The sequence below is a fragment of the Phyllostomus hastatus genome, unplaced genomic scaffold (genome assembly GCF_019186645.2).
Source record: "Phyllostomus hastatus isolate PE091 unplaced genomic scaffold, TTU_PhHast_1.1 phas_scaffold_216, whole genome shotgun sequence".
NCBI lineage: Eukaryota > Metazoa > Chordata > Mammalia > Chiroptera > Phyllostomidae > Phyllostomus > Phyllostomus hastatus.
The window spans coordinates 12,788,597-12,806,357 of NW_025334018.1; the positions used below are offsets into that span (position 1 = coordinate 12,788,597).

Here is a 17,761-nt window from a genome sequence, read left to right on the forward strand (position 1 = left end):
TGTTGCTTACGTGTTGCTTTGTCGGGTTTTTTCTTTTAGCCAGAAGGCAAAGGAAAGCGGCTCCCTGAGGTTTACTGCATGGTCAGTCGCCTGGGCTGCTTCAACCTCTTTTCAAAGGTGAGTGGAGAGGTGAAAACAGTGTTCTTTCTGAGCTCTGGGTGCAGCTAGGTTTCTGATGACGTCACCAGCAGCGTTAAGGGGCATAGACTTCAGCGCACTGCCATAGAGAGGGCTCCCGTGAGGAGGGGACAGCCGCCGGTTTGGAGGTTCGCGCTGCCATCTCTGACCCAGATGCTGGTGCCCTGTCCCTCTCATCTTGGTTTGCTGCACCTCCCAGCTTAAAGGAGCACGTAGCCTGAAGCTTATCTTGCCTGTCCTTCCCAGACCCCAAACTGCAGGATGCCGTTGTCAGTGTCACCTTCTTTGCTCCTCCCTTAGTGAGATAAAAGGGGCTCCTCATCTAAAAATAAGTTGATTAATAACTTTTCTCAGGGATATAAAGGTACCCCCCCCCCAAGAGGTACGATGCATTTAATGAACTTTTATTGGTTGCTGAGCTTCCGTCTTAAGACCTGTTGGTGTTCCTTTTAAGTTTGCGCACCAAGTCTGGCGGTTCGTTGGTAGGATTTGTTGACGTTTCTGAACTGAGTTCCTAATGGACTAACCCGTTTTGGGTGTGCAGATTTTGGATGAAGTAGAGAAGAGGAGAGAGATGTCTCCAGCCCTGGTTCACCCCTTCATGCGCAGCGTCATGGAAGCTCCCTTCCCCGCGCCTGGCCGCACCATCACAGTCAAGAGCTACCTCCCCGGTGCTGGAGACGAGGTCAGTCAGCTCCTGACAAGAGGTTTGGTGGTGGCCAGAGGGCGGCCTGACGGCAGGAGGCAGGTGGCAGAAGCCTCAGGGCGTAGTGTTCGCTTCTCCCCAAACTGTAGTGGATGGTCTGGTCCCACAAAGCACTGGGGAAACATCCAGGGTAGCCCCTTTGTAATGGCGGTTTCAGACATTGTGGTAAATTGTGATAAATGGAGATTATACACTCTATTGTCAGTTGAGACAAAGGATTTTACAAAATCACAAAGAAATTCACAAAATTACACAGCTAAGGCGTTCGGTCTTGGGGTTAGGGTAGGCAGCTTCACGATCTCCTTGTAGCAGAGCCCCCCACCCACCCCCCCACCCGCCCAATGGTACCCGTGAAAGAGGACAGGACCCGTTAGCCTTGTCCGTCGGGTTGCATCAGCCCCCGCCCATGTGCTCGCATTCCAGTCCATCGAGCTCTGCCGACCACTGGACTCCCGACTGGAGCACGTGGACTTCGAGTGCCTGTTCAGGTGCCTGAGTGTGTGCCACCTCGTCCGGGTCTGCGCCTCCCTCCTTCTGGAGCGAAGGGTGATCTTCGTTGCCAACAGCCTCAGGTGAGCGACGAGTGAGATGTGTCACTTCCTACTGGTGCTGTATGTGTTTTCACTGTTTTTAAAGTTGGGCATATTAAAAAACTGGAGCATCTCCATCAGTTACCTAATGTTCTTGTGACACGGATAATTCCAAATGGTAAATACCCCAAACCCGTATGCCCGAGGCTACAGCAGGGACTTTTGGGCGTTGCAATTAATTCATGTTTCTAAATGTGTTTTGCTTAAGTTGTTAAAAATTGGTATTGCCTTTCTAAGTACACACTGATTTTCAGTAATATAAATTGGAAGGAAGAGCTGGACTGAGGTTAAAGATTTTCAGTAAATTAAGTTCTCTTTGAAATGTTAAAAATGTATGAGCAATCGCAGAAGTGTTCATCTGTGACCACTAACTGGCATTAACTTGTAATTCTGTTAACATAACCTCTGAACGCCTCCCCTGTGATGCGCTGTGTGTGACGCCATTCACTCTCTCCTCCGGCCAGCACCCTGTCAAAATGCGGCCACGCTGTGGTGGCCACGCTGTACCCCTTCACCTGGCAGCACACCTACATCCCGGTCCTGCCAGCGTCCATGATCGACATCGTGTGCTCCCCTACGCCGTTCCTCATCGGCATCCTGGCGTGCTCCTTACCCCAGCTCCGGGACCTGCCCATCGAGGAGGTGAGTTGCACACCTGTGGGAAGCCCAGGGCACTGACGGGTGAACACAGTGGTCTTTGAGAGCGAGCAGATGTTAATGAGTGTTAATACGCAGTTGTTGGTACATTAAGCAATCGTATTTCTGTATCTTTTTATTAAGGTGCTATAGTACCATGAATTGATTGTGCACACATAACTTATTTATAGTAGTGAACCGTGGACTCATTCTTGTGTTATTTTGGTTAGGTTGTTTTGTTTTTTAAGTCAAACATAGAAACTACTCTGGGTTAACTTAAAAAAGTGTTTCAAATATGACACTCTTAGCCCTGGTGGTGTGGTTCAGTGGATTGAGTGCCAGCCTGCAAACCAAAGGGTCACCGGTTCCATTCCCAGTCAGGGCACACGCCTGGGTTGCAGGCCAGGTCCCCAGTAAGGGGTGAGGGAGAGGCAACCACACACTGATGTTTCTCTCCATCTCTTTCGCCCTCCCTTCCCCTTTCTAAAAATAAATAAATAAATTACTTATATGGTACACATAGATGAGTGCCCAAAACAAAATGCACGGCTCGTTGAGTTATCACAGTGCTGCTCACGGAACCAACACTGAACAGGATGGAAACGTGCCTGCCCCCAGAAGTCCCCTTCGTGCCTCCTTTTAGTCACCGTTCCCTTCCCCACCCCCAGCCGAAGGTAGTCACTATCTAGACTTTTATGGGGTTTGTGTACTTGTTTTACTTTATAGTTTTAGGAATTACTGGATCATATGGTAGTTCTAGTTTTAATTTTTTTAGGAACCTCTGTACTGTTTTTAATAGTGGTTGCTGCAGTTTACATATCCGTGAACAGTGCACAAGGGTTCCCTTTTGTCCACATCCTCAGCAGCATTTATCTCTTTTTTTTAATAGTAGCTATTCCAACAGGTGTGAAGTGATATCTCATTACATCCTAGGCATTTATCCCTAAACAATATAGTTCAGTTTTGCCTGGTTTTAAGCTTGATGTTATGTCAAATATATGAACTTCAAGTATATGTAAAATTTTGAATGGCTTCTTTTGATCAACATTGCGTCTCTCAGATTCATCCATGCTGAGGAGTTTAACAGTAATTTGATCATTCCAGTTGTGTGCTCTACTCCATGAATGCATGAATGCACCACAGTTCTCTTATCCATCCCACAGCTGATTTGAGTTATTTCCAGATCGGGCTTATTACGAATAATGCTGCTGTAGATACTCTTCTGTATGACCCTTGGGGCATGTGTGCATGCAGTCCTGTGGGCATATACTTAGAAATGGAGTTGCTAGGTCATAGGGCAAGTCTATCTTCAACTTCAGTAAATAAAGTCATACTGTTTTCCAAAATAGCTGTGCCGGGCCTAACTCCCTCCAGCAGTGCAGAAGAGCTCCTCTTGCCCCACATCCTCACCGACAGGACTTGTTACCATCGGTCTGTGTAACCGGCCTCTCTTGGGGGTGTGCAGTGGTCTCGCTGTGGTCTACTTTGCATTCCTCGACTATTGTTGAGGGTGAGCGTCTTCCTATACGTTCATTGACCCTTTGAATTATCATCTTTTGTAAAATTTATTGTCTTTCTGGATCGTTCACCCTCATTGATTGGTAAGAGGCCTCTTTATGTTACATACCAGCCCCCTTGTGGCTTGCCTTTGTATTCTCCAAAACAGTATTTTTTAATTCACAGAAGTTCTTAATTTTAATATATTCAGAATTATCAATCTTTTCCTTTACGGTTGGAGTTCTTTGTGTATGAAGTACTTAAGTTTTTTTTATATTAACTTCATGGAGATATCCTCCTCCATTATCTCCTGGAAGCTTTGGGAGCTTTATTGTTGTGCCCTTAATTTTTGGTCCTGAGTCCTAGGATTGGATTGCTTTGTATATGATGGGAGGTAGATGTTGTTTCATTTTTTGTCATATGAATAGCCAGCTCTCCTAGTACCATTGATTGAAAGGACTCTTCTTCCCCATTACTCTGCTGGGGTAACCTCCCCGCCCCCCAGATTTATTGATACGTAATTAGCCAACAACATCGTATTAGTTCAAGGACTACAAAATAATGATTTGACATACGTATACATTGTGAAATGATCACCACAATAAATTTAGTTAACATTCATCACCTCATGTAGTTACACACTTCTTGTGATGAAAAGTTTTAAGATCTACTCTCTCAGCAACTTTGAAGAATACAGTACAGTTTTGTTCGCTGTTCCAGGACTTATTACCGGAGTTTGTGCCTTTTCACCAACCTCACCCATTCCGCCCATCTCTGGTAACCCCCAGCCTGTTCTTTGTGTCTGCAAGTTTGTCTGTAATGAGACTATACATTATTCCTCTCCCTCTGCCTGCCCTATTTCCCTTAGCAGAATGCCCCTCAGGGTCCATCTGTGTTTTCCCAAATGGCAGGATTTCATTTTCTGTGACTGACTAATCTTCCACTGTGTGTATGTCTATACACATACACTTACAAACACATATATATATGAAGCATCTTCTGTATTTGTTCGTCTGTCAGTGGACACTGAGGGTGCTTCCATGTCTTGGCTGTCGTAAACAACGCTGCGATGAATCTGGGAGTGCAGGTATCTTTTCAAGGTAGCGATTTTATTTCCTCTGGATGTGTGCCCAAAGTGGAATTGGATCATATGGTAGTTCTAGTTTTAATTTTTTTAGGAACCTCCGTACTGTTCTTAATAGTGGTTGCTGCAGTTTACATATCCGTGAACAGTGCACAAGGGTTCCCTTTTGTCCACATCCTCAGCAGCATTTATGTCTTTTTTTTTAATAATAGCTATTCCAACAGGTGTGAAGTGATATCTCATTGTGGTTTGATTTACATTTCCTTGATAGTTGGTGATGTTGGACATCTTTTCATGTACTGTTGGCCATTTGTATGTCTTCTTGGGAAAAAAATTCCTATTCGGTTCCTCTGCCCATTTTTTTAACTGGATTGTTTTTGTTTGTATGTTTGTTTGTTTGTTTTGCTGTTGAGTTCTGTGAGTTCTTTATATACTTTGGATATTAACCCCTTATCTGATAAATGATTTGCAAATATTTTCTCCCTCTCTGTAGATTTTCTTTTCATTTTATGGATGGCTTCTTTGCTGTGCGTAATCTTTTTAGTCTGGTATAGTCCTCACTTGTTTGTTTTTGCCTTTGCTGCCTTTGCTTTTGCTGTCAAATTTAAAAAATCATTGCCAAGGCTTGTGTCAAGGTGCTCGCTTCCTGTGTTTTTTTCTAAGAGTTTTATGGTTTTAGGTCTTACATTCAAGTCTTTAATCCATTTTTAGTTGATTTTTGTGTACAGTCGTATGGTGTAAGATAGGTGTGCATTTTTGGGTTTGTTTTTTTGTTTTGGGGACTTTTTATTGCATGTAGCTATCCGATTTTCCCAATACCATTTATGGAAGAGATTTTCCCATTTATATATTCTTGGCTCCTTTGTTATAAATTAATTGACTGCGCGTGAGTTTTTGTGGACTCCATTCTGTTCCATTGAACTGTGTGTCCTTTTGTAGGCCGATACCACACTGTTGTGATTACCGTACAGAGTAATTTGAAATCAAGAAGTGAGGTGCCTCCAGCTTGCTTCTTCGTCCTCCAGACAGCTTTGGCTATTTAGGACCCTCTGTGGTTTTATATGAATTTTAGGATTCTTTGTTCTATTTCTCTGAAAAATGCCATTGAAATTTTGATAGGTATTGCACTGACTCTGTAGATTGCTTTGAGTAGTGGAGATATTTTAACAATATTAATTCTTCTAATCCCTGAGCACAGAATATCTTTCCATCTTTAATTTCTTTCATCAATGTCTAATAGTCTTCAGTGTATATATCTTTCACCTCCTTGGTTAAATTTATTCTTAGTATTTTATTCTTTTTGATACAATTAAAAATGGGATTTTCTTTATTTTAAAGATTTTTATTTATTTCCAGATAGAGGAGAAAGAGAGAGAGAGAGAGAGAAACATCAGTATGTGGTTGCCTCTTGCACACCTCCCACTGGGGACCTGGCCTGCAACCCAGGCATGTGCCCTGACTGGGAATCCAAACAGTGACCCTTTGGTTCACAGGCCAGCACTCAGTCCACTGAGCCACACCAGCCAAGGCTATTTATGTATCTTTATAGAGAGGGAAAGGGAAGGAGAGAAACATTGATCAGTTGCCTCTTGTACGCCTCCATCCCGGGACCTAGCCCACAACCCAGGCATATGCCCTGACAGGGAATCAAACTGGTGACCTTACGGTTTGTGGGACAATGCCCAACCCACTGAGCCACACCAGTCAGGGCCAGATTGTTTTCTTAATTTCTTTTTCAGATAGTCTGTGGTTATTGTACAGAAATGCAACTGATTCTTATATCAATCTTTTAAAAATATTTTATGATGGAAAATCTTGAACATATGTAAAACTAAACAAAAGAGCAAAATAAATCCAGTCACCCTAGTTTAATATTTATCAATTTGTGGCCAGTATTTATCCTTACCCATTCCATTCCCTCACATAGTTTGAAGCATATTGTGACATAATTTCATCTCTTGAATAATTACAAAATAAATCCCTATAACATAATGGCATTTTAACATAATCGCAATACCATTATTACACCTAAAAATTTAATAAGTTTCTTAATATCAGCAAAATTTAGGGATCAAATCTCTAATTATTTCATAAATTTTTAATAGTTTGTTTGAATGAGGTCCCAGATAAAGGCTACACATTGCATTCTCTTGTTAGGTTTTTTAGTCTCTTAATCTGTAGGTGTGCCTCCTGTCATTTTTTTCTTGCCATTTATTTGTGGGTGTGTTGGTGAGTTAACTTTTAAACGGGTTATAACTTTAAGTTCATTTTGTTTAAAACTGTTCCCATTGCTTGAAAGAATCAAAACCCTCTTTCTGACCTAGCAGTGCCTAATCTGCTTCTTTGTGAATGTCTCCGGTTTAACTTGCCCTGCCCCTCTCTCCCATAGGTGCTGATAGTTGATCTCTGCGGAGACAAGTTCTTACAGGAGGTGAGTGACAAAGGAGGTGGTGACACAACCTCTAGGGGTGATTAGACAGAAAATATGTGAAAGTACTTAGAGAAAATGACTCAGACAAGACTCTTCATTCCTGCACATACTTGACCTGACAGAGTGGCTGCTCATACAAGACTGACCTGAAAAATTGGCTGGGGGTGGCCATGTCTCCCAAAGAAGGAAGGAGGAAGCAGGCAGATGCCACTCTCGGCCGAGGCAGCCGCCACTCTCGGCCGAGGCAGCCCTCCCCTCCCTTCAAGTCCAGGGGGGCTGGCGTATGAGCCTGTACTTTAATTCATTTGAACAAGCACTGAAAACTGACTATTTCCAGATATTCTGAACCTAAATGTGATTAAGACACAGTTTGAGCCCTTAGGCCTTATATTCTAATGGCAGGGAGTGGGTGCAGATGTACACGGGAGATTTTAGAGATGGCAGAATAGAAACCTGCACGAGGTGGACTGCTGTAGGGGGCACACAGAAGTGGTCATTTCTTCTGCGTGTGGAAGTGGGAGGGAGCGTTAGTTAGGCCTCCTCAGGGCAGCCTTCCGTGTGCAGCCGCGCGTGAGCTTGTGAGCCCTGAGCACAGGCTCGAAAGGACGTTTCCCAGGACCTTGTCGTCTTTCAGAACCACTCGGCCCATCACATTCGAAACACCATGTGTCTGGGGATGATCTCTGTAACATGGAATGAGACTCATAGATGAGAGATGATTTGGCAGACAGTGCCAGAAAGTTTTTTGAGTATATTATTTATTTAATATGGTTAAGATCTATACCCTGTAAGCATCGTGGATTCTGCCCAGTGTAGAAAAGGAAGCTTCAGGCTGACTCTTCAGCCAAGGTCACTGGTAGGATTTGGGGGGCCTAACTAGTGCGTGTTTGAGACATTCTCTCTCAACACTTATGAAACATGTCAATTTCTTCTCTTAAGGTGTCTGACGAGGATGAAATTTTGCCACCTAAACTCCAAGCTGCCTTAACACAGATTTTGGAAGAACGAAATGAAATTTTGGCTCAGGAGCAGAATCTGTCACAAGGTATGTGATGACAGGTGGCCGAGGACTTGCGGTTAAGGCATTGATGCCCAGGACCCCGCTGAAGGATACACAGAAGGAGTATGAGGTCGAAAAGCTTATCACCAGCTTCCCTGCTGACTGACCCTTAGCTGTGCTGGGTCCCCTTCTATTTCGGGAGTTTTGTGCTTGCTCAGTCCCATTTGTGGACTGCTGTCCCCCAGATGGCCACGCAGCTCCTGCTTTTCCGCACCCAAGGGTCACTGTCTCAATGAGGCCTTTCCTGACTGGCCTGGCCTGTGGGATTGTGATTAGTGCAGCCACTATAGAAAACAGTATGGAGGTTCCTCTGATAATTAAAAGTGGAGCTGCCATATGACCCAGCAATTCCACTTCTGGGTTTTTATCCAAAGAAAACAAAAACACTAATTCAAAAAGATATATGCACCCCTGTGTTCACTGTAGCATTACTAGTAATGGGCAAGATATGGAAGCAAAGTGGACATCCATCAGTAGATGAGTCTCCGTTCAAAGGAGCAGCAAGCGAAGTAGAAGAAAAACCAGGACAGTATGTGCAAAAACCCCGGGAGGATGATATTGTAGAAGCTGAGTGAAGGAAGGGTTTCACGAAGGAAGGAGCAGGCAGTTACGTCTAGTGCTGTGCAGAGGTCAAGTGAGATGACGGCTGAGAGCCGACGGGTTGCTTTGCCAGTGGGAAGGAGAGCCGGTAACAGCAGATTCAGCTAAATGATGAGACGAAAGCGGGACTGGGGAAAGTTCAAGAGAGAACCGGACTGACGGTCAGCTTTTTGTGAAGTTTTAATGGAAGTCCAAAGGGCGAAGAGTAGCTAAGACACTCCAGAAGAAGAACAAGACTGAAGGGCTTGCCCTATAAAGCATTGAGGTTAATCATAAAGGAGCAATTAGATCACTTGGTTTCGGTGCAGAAGAGGCATAGAGCGATGGGAAAACAGGGAGGGCGCGCACAGGGAGGCCTGGTTCCTGTCAGCACCGGAGTTGCCTCTCGGCAGGAGAAGGTCTAACCACTCAGTAACTAACACCGGGGCGCTTGGTCCTCCGTGGGACAAGAAATGCATATGGGCCTGTGCCTCACATTGCACACAAAGTGAATTTTAACAATTAAAGACTTAGATGTTAAGAGTAAAGCCAGAAATTTTCAGGGAAGAATAGAAGAAAGTAGTTTATGCCTGGGGACGATAATAGGTTTCTGAAATGTGGTACAAAGAGCAGAAACCATAAAGGAAAAGATGGGTTAATTTGTTAAATGTTTAAAATTTCTGTTCATCGAGGGACACCATGGAAAAGTGATTAAAAAAAAGAAAACAAGCTACAAAGTAGGCGAAGACATTTTCAACAAGTATAACTAACAAAGGAATAGAAGAGGAAACGTGAAAGGCCAATCAGTGTAAGGAGAGATGTAAACAGCCCATCACAGCCAGGGAGCTGGGGACAAAAGCCACAGTGAGCTTCCGTTTCACACCCACCGCACTGGCAAAAAGTAGAGCGTCTGACAGGAAAAACCATCTGGCACCATCCTGAAAAGTTAAAGGTGTATGTACATATCCGACAACCCAGCAACTTGATTTTTTACACTTGCACCCTAGAGAAACTTTTGCACATGGTAGCTAGGAAACAAGTACGATAATTTTCAGAGTGCTTCTGTATGTGATAGCAAAAACTAGAAACAGCCTAACTGCCATTGAGAGTGTAACACTAAAAAAGAATTTTAAAAACACCTATTGACTATAACAGTAAGCTGCAGAAGAATATAATGTTTTATGTTATGGTTCAAGACACACAAAACCTAACAGTATGTTGTTGGGGTTGCACATGTGTGTGGTGAAGCTACTGTAAAGCAAGGGAATGAGAAGCACAAAATGCCGATCAATTGGCGCCCTCTATTGGAGAGTAAGGGAAGAACACCCTTGAGAGGCTGTCACACTGGAGCGTCCAAGATGCAGGTGATGATGTTTTAAGCTTTGTCCTGTTCACCTCACTTCTGACCTATGAAAGGTCGGTTTCCTCATGCATGTAAAAGAATGCATAATATATACAAAATCTATGCATTAAAACAAAAAGAATGTAAGATGAGTTATAGAAAAACATGATTAAAAAAACAGAATTGGACCTAAGAAAGTGGGTACAGCAGGTACAAACAACTGTTCCAAGAAATTTTGCTGCAAAATGGAAAAAGTGGAATAGTAATTGGAGGGGATGGGAAGGTGGGGCAAAAGTGTTGATTATGAAAGCAGTAACGGACCATGGACTCGCAGCTGCACAGAGAAGTCTGGTGAACGAAAGATAAAAATCTAGTTAAGATCAGTCAGAACGCAGTGCTGGAAGAGACCTCAGAAATCACGTCATCAGCCACCTCATTATGCAGACTCAGAAAGAGCAGCCGTGAGAGGCGCAGTGCATTGCCCACCTTTACAGAGCTCCTTCACGGTAGACTGACCAAACCTGTTTCGGATTCCTGGTTCAGGGTGGAGCCCCTGGGAAAGAGCAAGAGGCATTGGGAAGGGAAAGAAAACACTATCTGGATATGGAAGAAAAAGGAGGCGTCTAGGTTGAACCTGAGGCTTGAGCCTGGAACCTGGAAGGCAGTGTATTGTAGTATAGTGTACTGGTTAAGAATCACCTGACCTGGGAGTTGGCAGCTTCGCCACTGTCCCAGGAGAGATGACTCCAGAGAGTGCTTTGAGCCTCAGTTTCCTCATCTGTAAGAGGGAAATAATAGTGCCTACCTCACTGGGTTATTATACTTGTAAAAGCACAATACAGTACCTGCCATATCTTAGGCACTCAATAAATTATTATTTATTACGGAGTCGTCATGGTGCAATATGAAATGAGACAGTTGAGGGAGAAACTGATTTAGTGGAGAAATGAATATGAGTTGGAACCTTGTTTATTTATTCAATTCATATTCTGCCAGTTTCCTGAAAGGACCTTATATGGTTGGTGACTTTTAGACAAATGGAATTTAAGTGCTAATGGGACAGCCAAAAATGATGGTCATCCATAGATAGTCTGAAGCTGCAGAAGGTGAATTTTGGTGAAATACCAGAGCTGGACATCTAAGGTTCGGAATTACCAACATGGAAACTAGTTCTCTCTCTGTGCCAATTAGCTGCTTAAGGAGGGGAATGTTGAGCAGTGGTCTGAGCACCGTGCTGAGGAAGAGGAAGAAGAGGCAAGAGGAAGAAGAATCAGGAGATCCGGAGAGCATGTAGTTGTGGGTGACCGGAGGACTGAGGAGGTCACCACAAATGCAGCATAGAGTTTGAAGGAGGATAAAAATAGAAAAGCAGGTGAAATTTGGTTCTCACTGGTGCCCTTAGAAAGAGCAGTTTCAGTGAAATCACAGATATGCAAGCCAGGCTTTGAGTGTCAAAGATGCAATAGGAGTGGTTGTGTGGGAAGAAACTGAAGGTAAGAATGTCAGCCATTTGCTTTCTGCAGGTCACGGAGAGTGCAAGAAAGCTGAGAATGAGTATTCCTCTGTTCAGTCTCCTTCCTTTGGTCTATGATTTCCAAGACACCACTTCCATAACTAGAGCCAGTGTTCCCATAGACGCAAAACTTAGAGGACTGTTTCTTTTCTTTCTTTCTTTCGTTTTGCAGTAGATGTGACACTCAACTCTCTGGTGTCCGAAGCATTTGTCAGGTTTTTTGTGGAGCTGGTGGGACATTATTCTCTGAACATGACTGTCACTGAGCGTGGGGAGCGTGTCTTCCTAAGGGAGCCGTTCCGTAAGTCCCACACCTCCCGAAGCGTTCGCCACTTCCTGGACCTCTTCATGGAAACGCAGATGTTTGCAGGGTTCATCCAGGACCGAGAGCTTCGGAAAAGTGGGGTGAAAGGTCGGTTTCCTCCTAAAGCCCCCCCTTTATATTTAGTGAACAATTGGAAAGTTGGGAAATAATATAAACAACAACAAAAAAAGAGTATAAAAGGTACCATGGTACCATAAACAACTCAAAATCTGAGTTGTTTATTACGGCAAAATTTTTTTTGTCATTTTTTTAAACTGTAGAGGTACATAATAGTGAGCACAGGGTTGTATTTCATTGATTTTCAGTTTTGAGCATTGGACAATTTCACCAACATGAGTTCTCCTCGCAGGTCTGTTTGAGGTCCGGGCTCTGCAGTATTTGGACACAATTCCTGAGTCCGAGCCCAGTGGGGTGAACAGAATTTTGCGGAGTCTTGGTGAGTTGCTGTTAGGAAAACATGGCTGAGAAAGGCTTTTGCAGTAAATCTGCCCCATCACAAAAGCTTTATAATCAGATCTATAATATGACCCCACATAGGCTGACCAGAAACCATGACCTCTAATTCCCGGGTGTTTTGGAGAAAAAGGAGTCTCTTTCTCGGAGGTTGAGATTCTCCATCAGAGGTGTCCATGGCACTGCTTTCCTCAACTGAAGCTCCCTTCTGATATAAGAATTTGCATATCATGATTATTCATTTTTTCTAGGTCACATTCCTGGGGGAATCTTATAGAAACTGTGGACCTTTTTCCCAGAAAAATACACTTACAGCATACAAACAAATTTTGCATATAATATTAGCATGTTCATGGACCCTGACCCCCACCCCCACCCAGAAGTCCGTCCATGGCTTAAGGGGCATCTGAAACAAAAGAGGATTTCCTGCAAGACTCTAATTTTACACTCCAGAAAGAAACATGGTGGTTTATGGTTGTTCAGTTACTGTTCACTTTAGTTATTCAGTGTAGGATAACAGGGGTGTGGTGGCCCCAAACAATGAAGAACCTGTATTCCAGGGCGTTTACATCAGTGCTTGAAATATATGTCTCTAATCAAGAAGAGGCCCTGTCCTTAACTAGCTGAGAGAGAGACCATGGACAAATCATGCCTTGGGCTGTTAGTTCATCTCATACCATAGTGCTTCATTCCATCGGTGGTTCTCAGCTCTGACTACCATACTATAATCTCTGGGGAGTGGGCCAGGTGATTGTAACCTGTCGACAGGGTTGAAAACCACTGGGTCAGATGATGTCGGAGTTCTGCCCTCCACTACAATCAGACACCTGGGGGTGGCGGGGCAGGGGGCGGAGTCAGCTAGACACATCAGCTCATAGCTTGAGATGCCAGCCTACTCCTGGGCTCTCCCGAATAACTAGGTTGTCAATCCCTTGCCTTAAATAATGTACAGTAAAGAAAAGTGAACTAATGAGAGTTCACTTTACTCTTTTCTCTCTCCAGGAAGCAAAATGAAATTTCTGCAGAAGAAATGAAATCTTCAATTGACTGTCTAATCCTAAATAGACAGAAAGTGCCAAAGAAAATATTTTTCCGAGAGTCAGGATGCCCTGAAGTTTTCAACAAAATCCTTGAAAGTTGCAGAGGTCACAGAGCGGGCCAGGTTCCAGGAGGAGGACTCTCCTGTTGCTGCTCTGGTCACCACCGAGAGATGCAGGGAGTCACCGGGGCCACGGCTCCCTCTACCATGCCTCCAGTTTTTTCCTAAGTGGCCTTATTTGATTGCTGGGCTTATTCTGTGTGTGTTGTGGTCAGGCTACGAAGGCACTTGTCTTTCAGAAGGGAAAGACTTGGTGTTGCCTGTTTAAAAAACAGCTCAAAGAGGAGCACCATGAGAGAAACGCAGAGTTGAAGGTTCTGGGCGGCATGACAGAAGTAGTGGACGCCAGCCCTGCACACAGAATTCTCATCTCTGAAATACCATGGCAGCTTTAAACCTCTGGACTGTGTAAACTGAGCTAAGGAATACTATTTATCCTTTCAGACTCTCCCTTTTTTCGTCTTCTGTTCCATCTCGGGGAAGCCCTGTGCATCAGTGCTGTTAATGAGCTGCTGATAGAAGCAGGCATCTCGCAGCTCCTCTCCTACAGTGGGTGGCACTTGAGTGGCTTGTCCCTCGAGTGTCAGCTTAAACCTTTTGGAATTATAGCTAATAGGAAATGTCCTTTGGAGAGCATGAGAACTACCTTTTGTTTTATTTTTTTAGTGTCCACCACGTGCCGTGCACTGTGGTACATGTATACAGGTCATCCTGTTCAGTCTTTAAATCAGCTGTCTGAGATATTTGCATCTCCATTTTACTAATGAAGAAACTGGAATTCAAAGAAGTTACATAACTTGTCCAAAGTTATACAGCAGAGCCCAGACTGTCGGTCTGTGATCACAGGGAAAGCTGGTTAGTCCTGCAGAGAGAAATTTGAGCTCCATGGGAATGTAGCTATTGAACAAGCTTTCTTTTAAGCTGAAGTGTGGCGGAGCCTGCTCAGCTCAGAGGACATGGGACTTCAAACTGTCAGTGTCTAGATGAGACTTCTGGTTCCCCTAGAATTGTTTGGCTTTTTGCTCTAATTAAACTGGAGTCAGAATATGAACATTTCCTGGGACCACACCGTGTAATCACCCCAACCTTTACCATCTAAAGTAGCAGTAGCGATTGCAAAGAGGAAGCTGTCAGCGATGGTGCCGTTTTCTTTGATGTTATAGCAAATGTCAGTTTCCTGCCAATGGTTTTACTGGCATAAAAATATTTATTCAAACTTAACCTTACAATTTATACGAGGATACAGTTCATTGACTTGTACAGTATTGTCATCACACCTGCTCAGGGGCACGTGGAGGGATGGGAAGCAGACACCCCTTAGCAGTGGTGCTGTGTGATGCCTGTAGATGTGGGTCCAGGGAACAGAACTGAGCCTGTGTCTGTTTTTAAATGTTAATTAAGCAGCTTACCCCAGTGGGGCCTTTACCAGGTATCTCCCAGTTTGTCTCTTCTGACACTTCAGCCCGAGGGAAAAATTAGTGACTGGGAATCGAGTGGTAGGAGGTATTACTGTGGTGGACCCTGGCCATCCCTCTTGAGGAGACCTTTGCTTCAGGGATGGGGGTGGCGTTTTATCCCTGGGATCTGAAGCTGCTTCCTTTTCCTAGGTCTGTTTTATTTTGTTTTATAAAGTTTTATGAATTCTGGACATGTTCGTAAAAGAATTGCTTAAGATTTGTATAAAAGGTTGTTTACAGTTCTTCCAATGAATAAATACAAAAATTCCATGGGTCTCGGAGAATTTTAAGTAAAATTGCTTATGATATAAAGATATTTTATTTCACTTAAATCTATAGCTAGCACATTTATCTAATAGATTAAAAGACAATCTGGTGTCACTTTTTGCAGGTGACATGATTCTATATATAGAAAGCCCTAAAGACACCACCAAAAAAACTATTAGAAACAATAAACAAATACAGTAAAGTTGCAGGACACAAAACCAATGCATAAAAACCCACTGTGTTCCTATATACTAACAATAAAATTTCAGGAAAAGAAATGAAAATAAAACAATCCCTTCTGCAATTGCACCAAAAAATAAAATACCTAGGAATGAACTTAAGATATGAAGGAGCTGTATCCTGAAAACTACAAAGCATTATTAAACCAGATTGAAAAAGACACAATGAAATGGAAAGATATACCATGTTCATGGATTGAAAGAAGCAGCATAGTTAAAATGGCCATACTACCCAAAGCAATATACAGACTTAATGCAATCCCCCTTAAAATCCCAATGGCATTTTTAAAGAAATAGAACAAAATATCAAATTTGTATGGAACAACAAAAGACGCTGAATAGCCAAAATAATACTGAGAAAAATGAACGAGGCCAGAGGCATCACACAACTGACTTCAAATTATTCTAGAGAGCTTACAATAATCAAAAGAGCATGGTATTGGCAGAAAAACACACAAACCAATGGAACAGAATTGAGAGCCCAGAAATTAAAACACATGTATGTGGCCAAATAATTTTTGACAAAGAAGCCAGGAACACACAATGGAGAAGAGGCAGCCTATTCAATAAATGGTGCTGGGAAAACTGGAAAGCCACATGCAAAGAATGAAACTACACTGGGTTTTCCCCATACACAAAAATTAATTCAAATGGATCAAAGATCTAAATATAAGATCTGAAACAATAAATTACATAGAAAAAAATAGGTACTAAGCTCATGGACTTTGGTCTTAGAGAAGACTTTATGAATTTGGCCCCAAAGGCAAGGGAAGTAAAGGCAAAAATAAATGAATGGGACTGTACCAAACTAAAAACTTCTACACAGCAAAAGAAACCACCAGCGAAACAAAAGGCTACCAACTGAATGGGAGATATTTACAAACAACAGCTCCAACAAGGGGCTAATATTCAAAATGTATAAACAGCTCATACAACCCAACACCAAACAATCTGATTTAAAAATGGGCAGAGGACCTCAACAGACACTTCTCCCAAGAAGACATACAAATGGCCAACAGATAATATGAAGATGCTCAACTTCACTTGCTATTAGGGAAATGCAAATCAAAACAGCAGTGAGATACCTCCTCCCACCTGTTAGAATGGCTGTTATCAACAAGACAAGTAATAACAAGTGTTGGAGAGGTTGTGGAGATAAAGGAACTCTCATTCAGGGCTGGTGGGAATGTAGACTGGTACAGCCACTATGGAAAACAGCTGGCGGGTCCTCAGAAAATTAGGAGTAGAGTTACCATGTGAGCCAGCAATCTCTCTTCTGGGTTATCCACCTGCAGAACTTGAAAACATTTGTTTGCAAAGACAAATGTACCCCTGGGTTCATGACAGCACTATTCACTGTGGCCAAGATGTGGAAACTACCAAAATGCCCTTTGATAGGGGACTGGATAAAGGAGATGTAGCATATATATTCTAAGGAATGCTACTGAGCCATAAAAAAAGGCGAAATGCTGTCATTGTGACACCATGGGTGGACCTTGAAAATATTATGGCAAGTGAAATAGGTCAGGAAAAGCTAACGACCATATGATTTCACTCATGTGGGATATAAAACTGAAACTCAGAGACAAGAGTATGGTGGTTACCATAAAGGGAGGCAAATACACGGTGATGGGAGACGATTTGACTTTGGGTGGTGGACACACAACGCAATATAGAGATCACGTATCATAGAAATCTATTGAAACCTATATAATTTTATTGACCAATGTCACCCCAATAAAGCTAATAAAATAACTAAAAGCTAACTACCCTCCTTTCCCCTCTCTAAAAGTTAAGAAAAATTTAACATAATCCAAATTGACCCTAGACTAACCAGGCTTAGTGACTGTGGCCAACATTCCCAGGCCCTTGGCAAAGCCAGAGTTTAGGTTGCACACTGGGCAGAGTATATTCTATTACCAGGTGTCCTACCAAAATTATTGGATTTTTATAAATGCCCTAAAGGCAAAGTGACAGGATTTTTGAAAGCTGGGGTTAGTGAGTTTATCAAACTCGCCCTGGTGTAGAGAAGGTTCCCTTTGTTAGACAACCAATAAAGCTTCTGAATTCCAGCTGGAGACCGGCGCCCACTTCTAGAATCTGGGGAAAAACTGCATTATCCAACGCAGGGAGTGTCAGGGTGCGGACAGTAGTGTGGGTAGAGCACGCCAGGGGAGAGACCGTGGGAGATTAGAAAAGTACACCGAGGTGGGAAACCCGTTTCTCTCTGTCCGCCAAATCCGCGGGTCAGTTCCTTCCAAAAGTTGTACAGAATTCAGTCCCAGCTTTCAGCGCTTTGCTGGAAACCCAAAGCCACACTCCTGCACAACCTACCTCCCGTCCGC

The 17,761-nt window shown here is 43.2% G+C and overlaps 1 protein-coding gene across 2 annotated transcripts in view; it reads left to right on the plus strand.

Moving 5' to 3' along the window:
• DENND2C (DENN domain containing 2C) overlaps window positions 1-15,222 on the plus strand; it is a 72,270-nt gene extending 57,048 nt beyond the window's left edge. Inside the window, exons 11-19 of one of the 2 annotated variants that reach the window (XM_045817112.1) lie at window positions 40-117; window positions 683-823; window positions 1,268-1,416; window positions 1,899-2,076; window positions 7,041-7,082; window positions 8,022-8,127; window positions 11,749-11,988; window positions 12,251-12,337; window positions 13,357-15,222. In XM_045817112.1, coding sequence (XP_045673068.1) covers window positions 40-117; window positions 683-823; window positions 1,268-1,416; window positions 1,899-2,076; window positions 7,041-7,082; window positions 8,022-8,127; window positions 11,749-11,988; window positions 12,251-12,337; window positions 13,357-13,388 — 1,053 coding nt within the window. In that variant the 3' untranslated portion in view covers window positions 13,389-15,222. The remainder of the gene's footprint in view (window positions 1-39; window positions 118-682; window positions 824-1,267; window positions 1,417-1,898; window positions 2,077-7,040; window positions 7,083-8,021; window positions 8,128-11,748; window positions 11,989-12,250; window positions 12,338-13,356) is intronic. The other variant, XM_045817113.1, reaches the window with a different exon arrangement.
• The last annotated feature ends 2,539 nt before the right edge of the window (window positions 15,223-17,761 follow it).